The sequence below is a fragment of the Falco rusticolus genome, chromosome 11 (genome assembly GCF_015220075.1).
Source record: "Falco rusticolus isolate bFalRus1 chromosome 11, bFalRus1.pri, whole genome shotgun sequence".
NCBI lineage: Eukaryota > Metazoa > Chordata > Aves > Falconiformes > Falconidae > Falco > Falco rusticolus.
The window spans coordinates 28289663-28305708 of NC_051197.1; the positions used below are offsets into that span (position 1 = coordinate 28289663).

The 16046-nt window shown below is 55.5% G+C and overlaps 1 protein-coding gene across 7 annotated transcripts in view; it reads right to left on the minus strand.

Annotated features, from left to right (window-relative positions):
* Positions 1 to 757: 757 nt before the first annotated feature.
* Positions 758 to 16046, minus strand: part of CACNA1E (calcium voltage-gated channel subunit alpha1 E) — a 147824-nt gene continuing 132535 nt past the window's right edge. For 3 of the 7 annotated variants that reach the window (XM_037403481.1, XM_037403478.1, XM_037403484.1), the window contains 10 exons: positions 10357 to 10453; positions 8531 to 8636; positions 7263 to 7370; positions 6631 to 6731; positions 6227 to 6333; positions 5478 to 5586; positions 4039 to 4167; positions 2333 to 2513; positions 2037 to 2230; positions 758 to 1457 (listed from right to left, as the gene is read on the minus strand). In XM_037403481.1, coding sequence (XP_037259378.1) covers positions 918 to 1457; positions 2037 to 2230; positions 2333 to 2513; positions 4039 to 4167; positions 5478 to 5586; positions 6227 to 6333; positions 6631 to 6731; positions 7263 to 7370; positions 8531 to 8636; positions 10357 to 10453 — 1672 coding nt within the window. In that variant the 3' untranslated portion in view covers positions 758 to 917. Of the gene's footprint in view, positions 1458 to 2036; positions 2231 to 2332; positions 2514 to 4038; positions 4168 to 5477; positions 5587 to 6226; positions 6334 to 6630; positions 6732 to 7262; positions 7371 to 8530; positions 8637 to 10356; positions 15039 to 16046 lie in introns of those variants that run through there. The other 4 variants (XM_037403480.1, XM_037403479.1, XR_005106638.1 and 1 more) reach the window with 3 other exon arrangements.

The following is a 16046-nucleotide window of genomic DNA, read 5'->3' on the forward strand; positions in this document are numbered from 1 at the left end:
TGCTACAGCGACGGGTGCGCAGCAGCTTCCCAGGGAGGCTTGATCCTGCCCCGCCAAAGGGGGTGCGGGCAGTGACAACCCCAAGGGGCTCCCCAGCATTGTCAGATGATTAAAACAAATCCATGTATGTGTATATCTTTATATATACAGCATATAAATATATATACACACACATACCGTATATACACACACAGGCACACCTAGAGTTCTCTGTATATAAATAAATATATGATGGTGGGAGACAGGATACATTTGGCAGCACTGAGCACCCCCCACCCTGCTCCCACCTGCCCCAGTACAAACCAGTTGGTTTTGGTTTTGCCACCCCCAACAGGCAGAGCCGCTCTGGTCTGCCCAGTGCACCCCAACCCCTCAGCCCCCGCACCCCGACATCACACCTCGCCCCTTTTCTGGGCTGGATGAGAACCTCGGGGAGGGAAATCGAAAGCCACAGCAGCACGAGCCCGAGCGACAGAGCAAAGGGGGGCCCTGGTACCCTCTCGCTGGGACTGTCTGGCCTCGGGGAGCGGAAAACCATCAGGACGAGCCTTCCCGGGGGTCCCGCTCAGGACAGGGAGCGGGGCCGCGGCTTGGGGGGGTTCTCACTTGTCCCCCAGCACACACACCCAGCCAGGCTGCTCCGCTGCCCATCAAATGCTTCTCTGTGCAGAAAAAAAAAGTGATAGTAATAAATGAAAGTCGACAGATTTTAATTTTTTTTTTGCACAAAGACTTTTTTTCTTTTTTTTTTTTTTTTTTTTCTTCCCCTCCGTTCCGGTCGGTTTGGTTTTCTCCTTTTCCCCTGCACTTGGTTTTGGTTTTGTTTCATTCCCAGGCGTGGCGAAGAGCATGCATTGGAGAGGGGCAGGGCAGCGGCAGGGCGGCGGGGAGCTGAGATGGGGCTGGGCGGGCAGCTTCTAGCACTTGTCATCTTCCTCGGTGTCGCTGAGCACATCGATGCTGGCCCCGCACATCACGCCCTGCCCTGCCCCTCGCCTCCGCCGCCGGTAGTGCCCGTTGGGCATCTGCCAGCTGTGCCGCAGCGGCGGGGCTGAGCCGATGGTGTTGGAGCGGCCGAGGCTGGTGGCGACGGCAGCCTCAAAAGTGAGCGTCTCCTCCTCACCGCAGTCTGAGGCATGCGAGTCGTCGTGCAGGGCCAGGTAGGGCTCCGAGATGTAGCGTTGCGGGGTGGACTGTCGGCTCTGCTTCCCTGCCGGGGAGCTGGAAGACTCGGTCAGGCCGGCGGCGTTGGGCTCCAGGGTGGAGGAGAGAAGCGGAGACCCCCCCTCGCTCTCATCGGCGGGCGGCGAGGCATCTCCGGCGTGCCGCAGCATGGAGGCGTAGGAAAGGAGGGGCCGTGGCTTGGGGGGCACCGGCGGGAGCTGGCGGCGGCCTCGCCGGGGGGTGCTGGTGTCCGAGATGGAGGGGATGGAGCTTTCACTCAGGGAGCCCATTCCCTGCAATGCACCAAGACGCAATGGGGAATACAGGGGCGACAGGCAAAGCCATGCACCCACTCCCCCCAACCCCAAGCCTGGGGTCTCTGGAGCATCCTCCCTCTTGGATGAGGCCCCGCCGCACCCTTGCCTGCCCCATCCCGGCCTCAGGGTGTGCTCCATGGATGAGGATGGTGTCTGCTCTTGGTGGTCAAAAGTAAAAAGCACCCACAAACCCAGGACGGGAGGAGCTAATGGCTCGCCAGCTGCCAGTTTCTACGGGCAGTATCTCCGTGGGCTTCAAGCACACTCAAGCACTGGCATTTCCAGGCTTGTGGAGCTGGGACGCCTCAGCCTTGGCAGGGAGCAGATGCCACAGTGGTGAGAGGATCAGTGTGGAGATCCACCCCTCTTCCCAAATGCTCTACAGGGTGCTCAAGCAGCCCCAAGCTGTTCAGTTCACAGGGGACAAAGAAATGCCTCTGTAGGGAGGAGAGACAGTGCAGAGCTCCTGGAGTTGGGGCTTATCTTCCGGATTTTGGCAAGGAGCCTTTTCTACACCTCTGTTTGTGCTTAGGAAGGGGGTTTTGTCACACCCACCTGCCTGTTGGGTGTCTGGGACCTGCCTTCGCTGGGTGACCGGGACTCGCGCCGCCGCTCTGGCGACTCGTCGTGTGCCTGGGGACTCCTCTCTTCAGAGTTGCAGCGGGAGATATCGGGGGACAGCAAGTGCTTGCGCTCTTTGGATCGGCCCCGCTCCCTGCCGCCTGAGCGATGCCCGTCGGACCGGTGGCCTGCAGGACATCCCCGTCAATCCCCACTGCCCCCTCCCCAGGAGCAGATGTTCAGCTGGGGGGGTTTGGCATTGGTATGGGATGGCACCCGTCCTTGCTTACCCGAGTCAGTGTTGAGGCGCCGGGCGGAGAGCTGGAGTGAGGAGTGGTAGCTGCGCCGGCGGGACTTGTAGGTGTTGTCGCTGCTGCGCTCCATGGAGAACTCGTCCAGCCAGGAGCTGTTGGTGCGCTTGTCCCGGATGGTGGAAAACGATCGTCGCATCGAGCTGGTGTCTGTCACCACCTGCAAGCAACCCCGGCCAGCCGGGGAGGGGGTTAGCACCAGGCAGGGCTGGGGGGATGGCGGCCGAGCAATTACCAGTTCACCTGCCATCACTGGCACACCAGCTTCTGGGATGGGGAGATTTGGGGGGGGGGGGGGGGGGGCAGGCAGCCAGCCTGAGCCCAGCACTCCCATATTATCTCTGCACAAACGAGGGGTGGGAGGAAAGTGGGGTTTAGACTTTGTGCTCGTGGGCTCCCCTTCCCCAGCCGGCCAGGAACCATGCTCCACAAGCAAAGCCAGAGACAGCGATTGAAGCCAAGGTGCTGAGTGTTGGGGGAAGAGCAGCAGCATCCCACCCCAGGTACGGGGACATGGAGAGTACCAGACGGTTGCCACCCTGGCATCCCTCCCCACCTTGCCAACAGGGTCAAGGGCAGCGAACAGAGACATCAAAGAAGAAACCACTGACAGAGGGGATCCTTCAGTGCCCTTCACTCCATGTTTATTTTCCCAGCTGCTGCCACTTTTCCAAACCCCTCCCCAGTTGTCCTTTATTCCCACAACCCCATCCCCTTCCCCTGCACTCATTCCCTCTCTCCCTGCTCACGCTGTTGTTTTAACTTTCCTCTTCTTTTCTTTCTTTCTCCCATGCTTGTCCTTTCTACCTTCTCCTTTCCTTCTAGCTTGTGTTCTCACATGTTTTGTGGAAAACATCACTACCTCCTAGATTTTCGTTTGCTTTATTCTAGCAGATTTTTGCCCCTGCAGCTGCAGGCCATTCTCCCTGTCTCCTCTCCTCCCGCCATACCCTTTCTTGCTCCTATCCCCTCCTTCTGATCATCTCCCCCACTGCCAAATGGTCAATAAAACCCATGAAGTAAAGCCTCCCTTCCTTTTCACACCCCCCAAAGTGCCATGACATATCACATCAGCACCAACAGCAGGACCTGGTGCTTGCACCACCACCTCTGTGAGGAAGCAGACCCAGAGACTTCACAGCAAAACCAAACCCCACAAAAGTGTCTGTGTCTTGGTGGAGGCTGAGTACAAGACAGAACAACAGAGAACTGGGCAGACAAACAAGGAGGTGAGATGTGGCTTGGTTCCCCTGGACAGACGGAGAAGCGTGTGCATTGGGACAACAGGAAAGGAAGGAAAAGGTGTTTTGTCACCTGGGAGATCATCTGACAGTTGGGCTGGGACTCCTCGAATCTCAGCCAGTGCCCAGGGCTGAAGGAAAGGAGGGGTGTCCCACTGTGGGGGGACCCTGCAACCTCCCAGCATGGCCCTGCTCCACCGTGGACCTTCCACATGAGCAAGGAGATTGGTTCCCTGGCTGCAGGCTGCTGCTGGTGTCCCCCATGTAGAGGAACAGCAGCTCTTCTACTTATGCAGCACCCCAAAGATGGGGAGATGCTCCGATATTGGGCTGCTGGGGAAGCCATGTGGCTCACAGGACTTGCTCAGTGCAGAGAGAAGCCCCAGTGTTACCTGGTAGGCTTTGCTTGGACCCGGCACCCGTGGGGGCTTTGCTTGGTTTTACCTGGGGATCCACAGTGAGACGAGGCATGGAGGAGGCCCTCCCAGAGACAGCATGGTCCTGAGTGTCCACGGGAAGGTAGCTGCCACGGTTAGAGGGCTGCACTCTTTGAAACTCCCTAACCTCTGGCTCCTAGAAATAAACACACAGCCAAGCTCTTGGGATGGGGTTGGGGCAGGGCAGCGTGCTGCTTCTGCCCCGTCTGTAGGGCACAGCCCTGCTTGCTCTCACCTGGGGGCAGAATTTAAGTGGGCCAAAAAGAGAGTCTAAGACATATCATCCGACATGTCACCACTGAAAAATACTCTCTGATCCACAATCTGCTGCAGGTGAGCCCAGACGTGGTGCTTCAGGCTTGCCTGATGGCCAATTCATCCTGCACCTCTTCAGTGGCAGTGGAAACCCTGCCTGGATCTGGTGATGCCTTGACTGCCTGGGCTTTAACACCTTCTCCTTTTGCCAGAAGGGGACAAACTTACAGGATTTTCTCTCTGACCCTGCTTTAAAGACTTTCTGACCACATCCCCATTAAAAGAAAGCACACATCCCAGTTTAGGGGACTCTCTTGTACAGGACGTGGTGTCAAGGAGATGGGCAGGGAGTGACCCTGGAGATCTGCTAGAAGGTGACCTTATGGGGAGGGGGCAGTCTCACCTGCCACCTCCCCGCTGGCAAGACAGTGGCGTGGGCAGGGTGGCCGAGGCAGGGGACACCTGCCCGCGCAATACACAGCTCACACAGAGTATTACAGACCCCAGGGACATGGACCGGGCTGGAGATGCACAGTGGTACAACACTGCATCCAACAAACGTCGGGGTGGTGCGTGAACGCACACACACAGACATGGAGAGATATATACAGATATGTCTATATATATTTACACACACACAGACAGACGCTGCTGCTGCTGGCCGGCATGTGTGTGAGGCCAGAGGGGTGTGCTCCTGTTGGAGACGGTTTGACAGCTTGGTTTGGGACTGGGGACACCAGCACTGACAACAAAATGAACATGAATCCAAAAAACATCAGATACCATCACTCAGCATGGAGTAACCCACTGAAATGAGCACTCAGTGGAAAAAAGAGCAGCCTGTGAAGAGAAGGATATTTTACTGCAGGACATCGGACCTTGGTCACAGCTCTTGCCCCAAAAGAACTTGCCTGCCACCACCAGCCAGGCCTGGTCCAGGGATGGCTGCATCTCCAGCGCCTGGGCAGAGGCGAGGGGCCAGAACCCGAGCTGAGGGACATCCAGGGACATTTGTCCCCTGCTTTGGATCTGTATGTGACTCAGCAGCTGCCATCCCTCCACTGTACTCGCTGCCACAGGGGCAGGGAGCAGCATTTTGCCACCATGCCAGCAGCCCCACACTTCCCCGTGCCCACCAGCATCCCCACCGAGATCACACGCGAGCGCCTGCCAGGCAGTGTGTGACTTTACCAAAGACTGGTGCTCCTGGAACTGCCCGTGGGCCGGATCCATGCACGCCAGCTGGAAGATCTCCTGTGGTGAGAGTGGGCTCAGGGAGGGGAACCCACTTCGGCTGCTCCTGCAAAGACAGTCCAGCTTCAGGGAGGCCACAAGGTGGGTGCTGCCATCACTGGGCATTGCCTCTCCAGCGGCTTAGAGCTGGGGAGCCCCCATGCTTGCCCCTGAGCCTGTCAAGACCCCTAGGACAAACATCATGTTCCTTGGAGAGCTGAAGTGGTGCCCAGGCAGGAGAGGACACCAGTGCCCCAGGTCCCATGGCAGCAGTGGGGACATCTCAAGTGCAGTGCCAGCAACTCCCACCATCTCGTTCCCACCAGCCAGGGTGCTGGGATCCCGCACCGACCCTGCACCACCCAGGAACCCACTGCTCAGCTGCTCTCGTGGCTCAGGGCCATCCCAGTCCCTCCTAGGTAAGACAGCTTGCATGTCGTGCTGGGATTGCCCTGTGAGAAGAGGGACCACGCAGACACCTGGCCATCCCCCTTGGCCACCTCCGCTGCTGTTGGCGATGCTGACACCCACCAGCTACCTGGAATCCTGCAAAAGCTTTGTGCCAGGGGCCTGGACTGGGTTTCCCCTGTTCTCAGCAGCTCCTTAACCCTCTGTGCATCCCAGTGCCAGCTCCAGAGAACAAAACGAGGGCTGCAGGAACAGAAAAGAGACCGGACGACCTCCCTCCTCCTCAGAACAATACTCACAGGCCCGAGAGGGTGTCTTGCTGGAGGTAAGGCAGAGCCTTCGCGTTCGAGATGATTTCCTGCGGCAAGGAGGATGGCTCCATGCGCTGGAACATGGGGGCATTTTTCTGTATTGAAGAAAGGTAGAAACTGAGCCTGTAGGAAATGCAGATGAACATCCAGTGCTTCACCAACCAAGCCCCTGCTGCTTGGGAAGATGACAGCGTGCTCCTATTTGCTGCTGGGCAATGAGGTTGCAAGTACGCATGCCTTGTAGTCACCAAACCCCAATCTGTTCCACCATCTTCATCCCTCAGCTGCATCCCATGCAGCTGGCTGTACATTTGGTTGCGACATTGTGGGAAGCAGCGAGGGTGCTCTGAACAGCCCCATCCTGCCCACGACATGCCCTGGCTGAGCCTCACCTGCTCCTCCAGCTGCTGCCGCTGCTTCTTCGCTTTGCTCTGCTTGTAGTAATCCATGATCATCATGGCTGCATATATTTTGCCAACAGTCAGGTCAGAGGCTGAGAGCATAAGAGGGAACAAAGTGGGGACACTTGTGTCTTAACAGAAACAGCAGGTCTGGACACTAGCACAGATCTTGGGAAGAGCCCTGCTGAGGGATACTCTGGTCACCCTCAAACTCTGCTCGCCACTCCAAAAGAGAGATGAACACCCAGACACTCCATGTGGAGATAAAATGGATGGAGATGGCTCAAAAGCATCCTCATCAGCCACCAAGACACACAGCCTCATCACATCATCAGATGTAACAGAGCAAGAAATGCTCAGCCTCCTGCCCCAGTATGCTCCAGAGATGATTTGCAGGAGACTCAGGGTCTGGCAGTAGATCCCTGCAAACTGGGCTATTTTCAAGAGGGTTCCCAGGCAGCCAGGCAGAGCAAGGCAGAAGCCAGCCTGTACGAACACCGACTCTTTTCCCACTTCTCCCCAAGCTGGGGACAGGTCTGATTGGTCCCCACCTCCCTTTGGGAAGAAGTTGTTGCAGGTTTGATGGCAACTTGGCAGTGATGACAGCCCGCAGAGAGACTCACTTTTTGGCATGGGTACCAACAGGTCAAGCATCTTCTGGGACAGGTGAGGCCAAATGGTCAGGATCTCCTTTTGAAGTTCAGAGTCTAACTGCTGCCAATCTGCACCACCTTGAACAGCAGGGTGAAAAATGGCCCATGTACATCAAGATCTGGCACCAGGGTACAACTAAAACCACCCCTTTCCCATCCTGAAGTGAGGTCCATGAGCAGCAACAAGCTCTCCGGGCTGGGAGGGCCATCTTGCATCAGTGAGCCTGGTCTCCTGCTCTCACAGGGAAACTTTCCTACCATCCCCTCCATATGTGCCTCCATCTCCCCATCCCCTGCCCTCCCACTCAAAGCTGCCATCCTCAAGCTCGCCTTGGGTCCGTCTCTACGGTTCCAATCCTACTCCAGCCCACACACACCTGCTGCTGCCCCACTTTCTCTTTTCTGGTGAGCAGATCATGTGCTGGTGAAAGAGCAGCTCCACTTGGTAGAAATTCTTAAATACTTGGCAATGCTCTCTGCAAGGAGAGCAGAGCACTCTGGCCAGCAGTGAAGGGGTTTGCTGAGCTTAGGAAGACCCAGGCTCAGAGGGATCTGTCACCATGTGCCAATTGGAGACATCCCAGCCCAGGGCAACTCAGACTGGGCTGCAGGAGACCCAGGTTCAAATCTCTGCTTTATCTAGAGGGGCTTGAACGCCTTGTTTCAAGATGCAAGGAGCTGTTTGAGCACTGGGCTTTTGCTGGTATCTTGCCCTGGTTGGGTTTTCTTCCAACAGCTGAGCTGTTCCTAGGGGATGTTTTATTGAAAATGGCAGGTTTCTTCAGAAAGTTTTTGATCTGATGAATCAGAGCGTTTTCAGCAATAACAACAAAGCAGGTTTTCCTGCTCTGAACATTTTGTCTTCCCCAAGAGAGAGACTGCTGTTCCTCACAGCCTTAGGAAGCCAAGCACATGTGATCATTCCCCTCCTTGGTTTGGTTTTGTACATGAGGAGGGGAATTCTCCCTCTCCTCCATTACACAGTGGACATCAAGCTGTTTCTGCTCTCTAGAAGCAGCTTCTAGTGGAAAACTAGCCACCTCTTCCCTAAAGAAACAGGGTTTTTTATAGAAAGCGGCAGAAATTTGCCTGTTCAAGGTAACCACTTCCATCCACGTGCCAGGCTCTGGGAAGCCAACACCAATTTGGCTGTGATGTCCTCAGCCTGCCCAAAGGATGAGTGCTGGTCACACTGAAACCTTCCTGGCTCTGTCCCCTCTCTCCCCCACTGACCTTACCTTTGGCAATTTTGATGTCCAAGGCTGTGCGTATCAGCGCCATCAAGGTGGAGGTAAAATGGACCGTCATGTCCTCGGCCACGGGCATGTTCATCAGCACCAGTCTCTGCGCAAGAGAGAGAAGAAAACAGCGGACGGAAAACAATATCGAAAAACACATCGACCAGGCTGGAGGAAAAGAAATTAAACATTAAACAAAAGGGAAAAAAATAAAAATTAAAAAATAAAAAGCAACAAAGAGTGTCAAAACAGCACAGCCAAAAAAGAAGGGCAAGGATCACCCCACCCCCCCACCCCCCGGCTCCTTCCACCCCAGGACACCGGCTCACTGCCTTCCAGGGCTCCTCCTGCACCCCAGGAACAGCCCCTGAGCCCCCCTCCCCATGGCACCGGGGCTGCCACGGCACCTCCCGGCACTTTTGGGAAGACACACCTGATCCATCAGGGGTGCGGGCATGGGGAGTGCTCAGGGAGGGGAGAAGGGGCTCAGGTTTCCATTCCCAGGTAGTTTGACTTTCCAACTCTCAACCCTTCCCACCTGGGGCAGGGGAGAGGAGGGTCCCTAACCTTCAGGGACTTCAGATCAGCTGGATTCCTCTAGCATGCTACATCCTGGCGCTCCCTTTTTGCGTCTTTCAGAGATGAAGTTTGCCAGCACATGCACAGGGACCAAATTATCCAAGGGTGGGGAAGGAAAGGAGGGGTAAAGAAAGTGCAGAAGGAAAGAGAGAAGGGCAATCAAGGCAGGTTAGACACGCCATGCTCCTTCCCCACCCTGGGCAGGCGGGGTGCAAACCGAAGTGACCAGATCCACTTTCCAGAGAGTATATTTTGCTTTGTGAATACCTTGGATCATCCCTTCCCTGCCCATTCCTTTTCACCTGGCTTCTCATGTCCTTTCCCTGCCTTCAAGCCTCAGTTTTATTCCTGGAAAAATGTGATGGTGGATGTACACGTGCGTGAGCGAACACACGAGAGCTGGAGAGGGTGGCAGCACATTTGCAAGTGTGCTGAAGTCCCCCCTTTGCTAGCCCTGAATGCTGCTGAAAGGGCTGCTGGGCAGCAGCCCGTGGCCAAGAAAAGCTTTAATTTGCTCCAGACCTGGGCAACAGGTTCTATAGCTTCAGGTCTTGTCCTAGCAACTTCCATCCCACGTCCTTTAGGGTCTCCTATGCTCCTGCTCCATGCCTATGCAGCTGGGAGCACGCTGTGCCTGTGCCATGCGCCAGCTGCAGCCACCACCCCAGGTGGAACAAGGGGGTAAAACTCAAGAGACACCTTTTGAAGGCACCTGGCTTTGCCTTGCACAAGCCATCCTTTGGGATAGCTCGTGCCAACGTGCCTGGCTGCTCACGCACTGCAGAGCTGCTCCTACAGGCTATGTCCTTGCTGCCCACCTGCTTCCCATCTCTTTAGCCCTGTTTCTGCGCTGGCAAGGACAAGGGTGGTTCCAAGCCCATGGTCAGCAAGCTCCTAAGGACACCTCGCTCCCCTGCCTGTGCTACAGGGTTGCTCCTCACCTCATCTTCTCCAGCCCTCCCACTTCCACACTATTGCTGACCCTGCCCCTCCTCTGCCACTGGGGTCCTCCACCCCAGAGCTCCCAGGGCTTGTGAGAGACCACAGCAGCATCACATACGTGGGCAGTGGAGACCAGCCAGCGTGGCCAGGGCTCCTCTGAGCACACCAGGCTCCCCAGGAGTGAGCTAAACACATGCTGGATACCCCCAACGCCTCCCCGGCTCCCCGCAGCCCACCTCCCGCAGCTCCCTCGAGCCCCGGCTCCTGCTCAACTCTAGCCCCCGTAGAAGGAAGGGTTGATCTACCTTATAGGCCACTTTGGAAGGACATCTCTTGCCGAGGCCTAGCGGTGGTGACATAAGAGTCAGCATTTCATACATCTCAGTGTAATGGATTCGGCCACTGCTCATGAAGGGGGAAGGGGAGGGAGGGAGATGCAGAGAGAGAGGAGGCATTCCCAGAGAGCAGAAAAAAAACGTACAAACAAAAATAGTACAGGAAAACAGGAGAGAAAAAACAAACGGACAAACAGGAAAAGAACAGGAAACCCGTTAATCAAGGCAAATCATACATGAGAGACTGTCCTGATGTGGATTTATAGCACTGCTCACACAGACCCAGGAATGCTGGCAGAAGGCAACTCACCCCTCGCCTCTCTGCTGCTGGCCTCAAGCGCCTGTCTCGCTAGCAGTCTGGGAGTCCTCCTCTGCTCTCAACCCCTTTCCTAAAGCCCTCCAGCAGCCCCCACCTTGTCCCACAGGTTCCAGGGCTGTGTGCGAGTGGTATAAATCAGATACACGGCACTCGAGCCATGGGTTATTTGAGATAACGGTGGTTTGCACCACAGTGCTCTGTGGCCTCCGTAGCATCTTCCCTCCCAGGGCGGGGGGCCGGGGTATTGCTTTGCATCGCCACCTAACCCATAGCCGGAAGGCTGTGTATCCCCAGCTCGTCAGGTCTATGCAATTGGGAGGCAGCATCTTGCATAGAAGGCAGTGGGCCAGGGTCACTTGTCAAAGGAAGATGCCCAGTTGCTTCCGTCTGGCTCTGCGGATGGACCACTTTCCCACCATGCACCAGTGCAAAAGGCATGCTGAATTGGCTGAAAAAACAAAACCGGGAGGAAAAGTTGTACATGCCATGCTCCCGCCCTGGCTCTCTCCCACATGCGGCTGCAAGTTCCACCAGGTTGGAGTTTAAAGAGTCTCAGCAGAGGCAGCTGTTTGGGCCTTCCAACATCAGGGTTTGTCTGGGTTTCCCAAGGGAGGCAGCTCGGAGGGACCCCACCTCGCGCTCCTCTGCTCTGTAAGAACCTGCCTAGGACCGCTGCAGTGAGGAACGCTACCAGGCCACCCGATGATGCCTCAAGCCCTCTGCCAGGCTGAGATATTTGGGCTGTCTCCCTCGCTCTGCACATCCAGGAGGCTGCTCAAGTACATCTCCCAGGGATCCTGGGCTTGGCCAACTCTTCTTCCCCTCGTGCCAGGCTTCTGTCCTGCACTGCAACACGTGGGATGGTTAACAGGCAAGGGCAAACTCACAACAGCAAAGGCATTGACCTTTACAGCTGGGCTGGGAGGATGCTGCTGGAGAGGAACTCATCTCGGCTGGGGTGGCCTGGGAGAGAGGACATTGCCAAAAAATTAAGCACTCCCTGTGGGATCTTGGCCTCTTCCCTACCCAGGTGCTCAGAGCAGTGTGGAAAGGGTAGAAGGTATCTCCTCTTCTCATGGGTTACCGCTGGTTTGGAAGCAACCCCTGGCCAAAGAGGCATCTGCCAAGACATGACATTTTGGGTATGAACTAATGGTGACAACCTGCAAGGGGAGCTGTTTGGGGTGCAGGCACAGACCAGGCTGGGCAAGCCATCTCCTTTGACACACCTAAACAGGGTGGTAAGAGGATTGATAACAACACTGGAGAATATTAAATGCGATGATCAAGAGGAAATATCCAGGTCCAGGAGTCCATAAGCAGTGCCTTGCAGAGCTGGATGTGCACCAACTCAAGGCATCTGAAGGGGAGAAGAATTTTCATGCAGGAACTTAGTGCAAAAAGGAAGTGAGACAGTGATCTTCCACCCACCCTTCCTCTCAGTACACTGTCTTTTGTACTGAGGTTCTCCACACAACAAAGGAGGAATGGATTTCCGCAAAAGGAAGAATCTGCAAAAGAAGGACCTCACAAGAACTCTGCTGTTCTCACAGACAGGCTGCGCACTTTGCTGCTTCTCAGAGTAGATATCCTAAAGCATTTTGAACAGCACAGCAAACCACATCTCCAGAGAGTGAAGCACGGGCAGGCACGTGGAAAGACATCCATCTGAACAGGATGGCTCCCAAGAGCTGGTCCAAGCATGGGTACATCCTTGATGGGAGAGCTGTCCTGTGCCTGGACAGAGATGCGACCTGCAGCTATGGCATAGGGTGGCTTGTAAAACCACCGGGCACTTAATGGCTCAGTCCTGGTACTCTGAGAGAACCCTGTGAGTGATGGGTTCACCTGGGGGACATCTGTCCTCCTGTGGTTAGGAAATAAGTACTGTGCCATACAAGGCTGTTTGGAACAGAGCACCAGGACAGCAAGTGATGTGAGAGTAGATTCAGGAATAGGTCATGTCCACAGGGACTCCAGTGTCTATGGAGCATTCACCTGACCCATGACCATCTCAAGGGCTACTTTAAGGGGGCAAAAGTGATGCCTTGGCTCACTTTTGCATGACTGCTAGAAGCAGAGGGAGTGAAGAAAGGCAGAGAGAGCCTCAATGAGTGAAGCAGGCTGCCAGGATAAAGACCCAGAAAGGTGTGGTTACAAGACCTGTTCTCCCCAGCACAAGGATGGATCTTGCTGAACTTTCACAGGAAGCCTTTCTGCATCAATGTCTCTTCGTTAGCCCACCTGCGGATGGCTTAGCAGGTGTGCTTCTGTACCATGCTGCACCACTGTGCTGCATCCTGAACTTGCCCAAGAACCACCTCTTCCAGAGCAAGCTCTCCACTGCTCCATGAACACACTGGTGGTTGTTTCTACAAGTCATAGTTGTCACATTGCCTGGAAGGATAGGGGTGTGGGCTCCAGCAAGGTGAACCTGTGCATTGTGATGTGCAAGGCAGGTTCACCAAACTGAAAGGTGAGCAAGTTGGGCTGGCATTTTGGGATATGGACCATGGTGGCAAGATGCAATGACCGTGTGGGTTTTGTTTCTTCATTGATTGCCTTTTGAAAATTGTTCCAAGGCAGTAGGAAGCCCTAAAAATCACTCGTGTCCTTGAAATATCTCATGCACAGGGAGGAGGAGACAGAGGTAAAGCAAGGATGAGATGGGCATGGTCTCCCTCACATGACAGCAGAAGCTGGTCTCACTCTCTTTGCCTTTACCTTCCCCGAGTTTATCCACCTTCACTGCTCTGTCCATCCCACAGTCAGCAGAAAGGCCAGACTGCTGCAGAGCTGCCTCTTCCCAGGAAGCACTACAGGTACCCTTCTGAGCACCAGGTGATCCAGCTTAGGAGAGCAGTGTTTGCCAGCAAAGCCCTGTTGTCAGTGGAGAAAGACTAGCAATTCCTTCTGAAGGTGTCTTCTGTCTGCAGGGACCTGGGGAAGTGTCCTCAGCAAAGCCACCATCCTTTTCCAGGGATGCAACAGAGAAGAGTGGAAAGACTGCAAGGAGCTCCTCCTTGAAGAGATGAGCCAGCTGAGATTCTCGCAAGAAATCTCCTATCCCCAAGTATCTCTTCGTAAATGAGATACTGAGCATCCAGGCCTTGTCTTGCTTGCTCTGCTTTACTTCTGGCGGTCTACTTCAAGATTTCAAATGTGTGCATTATCCCCACGATCAGCTGTGGAGGGTGACAGACCTGTTCCAGGGATGCTGGCTGGAAGAAGCATTTCTGATGTGGCAAGAGGATGTGGTGGCTACACCATGCCACAGCAAGGAACCCTCCTCCTCTGCAGAGTCAAGATTAAGGGCCAGGGGCATCTGAGCTCCCCTCGTACATCTCCTCAGATGCTGTGAGGAACTCAGAGGGAAGAGCAAGCTCTGTGGTCAATCCTTTCATGCCATGGACACAGACATAGGCATTGTGGCACTGGAGAAGGTGACAGGCGCAGGATTTTGCTCAACTGTCACCACAAAATAAAATTTAAAGTGCAAGTCAGAGAGACACAAGGAGGCCAAACTGCTGCCATGGACACATGGCCAGCAGCTGGGAGCTTGGTTCAAGCAGAAGGAGAGAAGCTGCTGAGCTCCGGAGACGTGCCCAGGTGCCACCACCTCCCAAGCAGGTCCGGCAAGCTAAGGGCAAGACTAGCAGGAGTCCTGCTCCCCAGAGACACAGTCATGTGTCCTCCAAGCACCACACTTAAGGCAGAGTCTCTTGGGTACAGCACAACATCCCCCAGGGAGAGGGGTCACCCTGGCCTCCCCGTCCTCCCCCCAGTCCTCACTCTCCAAAACAATAGCAAAGTCTTCGACATCCTCCTGCTTTTGCTCCTCTCTTCTCTCCCCAGGAGCAAACCACGACTAAGCCTCCAAAAAACTCCTGCTCCCCACTTGATGGCACTTTGGGAAGGGAAGCCAAGCCGGGATGATGGCACCTGGCCCAGCACCCTTCGGGGGCTCTCTGTGCCGACGGAGCTGGGGCAGGGGGCTGGCTGGGGGACACAATTTGTTGAAACCCACCCTGGGAGGCTCTGAGCCCCCCTGGCCCCACTCATGCCTCCCCTCGCAGGGGACAGCTGCTGGCTCTGGGAGGTCGCGGACCTCTTTAAACTCGAAGGAAAGCAACGTCAGGGTTCCCTCGGGAGGCGCGGTGGCAGTGGAGCGGGGGGGAAGGAGGGGTGGATGGTGCGTCCCGTGGCCAGGTTGTGGCAGAGGACTGGGAGGCAAACCTTGCACGCCACCCTGTAGGGGCAGTTCTCTCCTAGGCCCAGAGGAGGCGAGATCACCCGTACTAATTTGTACATATCCTTATACGAGATCCTGCCGCTGCAAAGGAAGCACAGGTGGGTTAATAGGACACTAAGAGGGTGGAGGGGAGGATGGAGGGCTTAACTGGGGAATGCTGGGGCCATCTGTGGGGCAAGACCCCCAGGGGTGCATGGGCCTTCTCCTTCTGGCTCTATCAGACCCAGAGAGCAGAAAGCCGTGAGCATCAGCTACTGCCTTCTTCACCACGAGTCAGCTCACACCTCCTCACGCTGACCCATTTTGACCCTGGAGAAGGACAGTTTTGGTGGTGAACACCACCCCATCACCCTTTCTCACCATGCCCCTGGCCACCTACACCTGGTGGGAGAAAGCTGGGATTTTAGATGGCGTGAATCCAATCATGGTTGGGTTCTAGCCACCACGAGCCCTTTCGATGGAGTTGTGTCCCATCACACCACCAGAGAGCCTGCCCTTGCATAGCCAATCCTCTGGTCCTCACAAGGTCCCAGGGAGGTTGGCAGCTGAGTCACTTGTATCTCCAATATCTGGGGAACCTGAGACAGGGAGAGGTAATGTGACCAGCTGGTGACCGGTGGCTGTGGCACTAGCACCTAAGTCTCTCGCGGTCCAGTCCTGTGCTCCGACCACCAGACCACACTCTGCCAAGGGTACACATTATTAGAAGCAAACCCTCCCATACACACGCCCCTTCTTGCCCACAGAAGCACATCTCCCCAGACCCAGGTGCAGTCATCACAAGATACGGCCCGTATCACTCCTGCACCAGCTGAAATAACGAAGCAGTTGAAGCGGAGAGCTGGCAGGAGAGGGCGCAGGGGCTGTTGGGTGCTGAGCTCCCCACCCCAGACCAAGTCCTGTGGGAAACGGGACCGCATGGGGTGGAAGTGCTGAGGTGCAGCGTGCTGCAGCCTCCTGGGCATCCTTAGACAAGCTTGGAGGGAAACCAACAAGGAGGCAAAGAACAGCGTTACCGTCCTACCCAGCACCTTTGCCTCTGGTTTCTCCTTGCTCTTCTCCCATTCCCTTTCCAATGCTGGCCAGAGC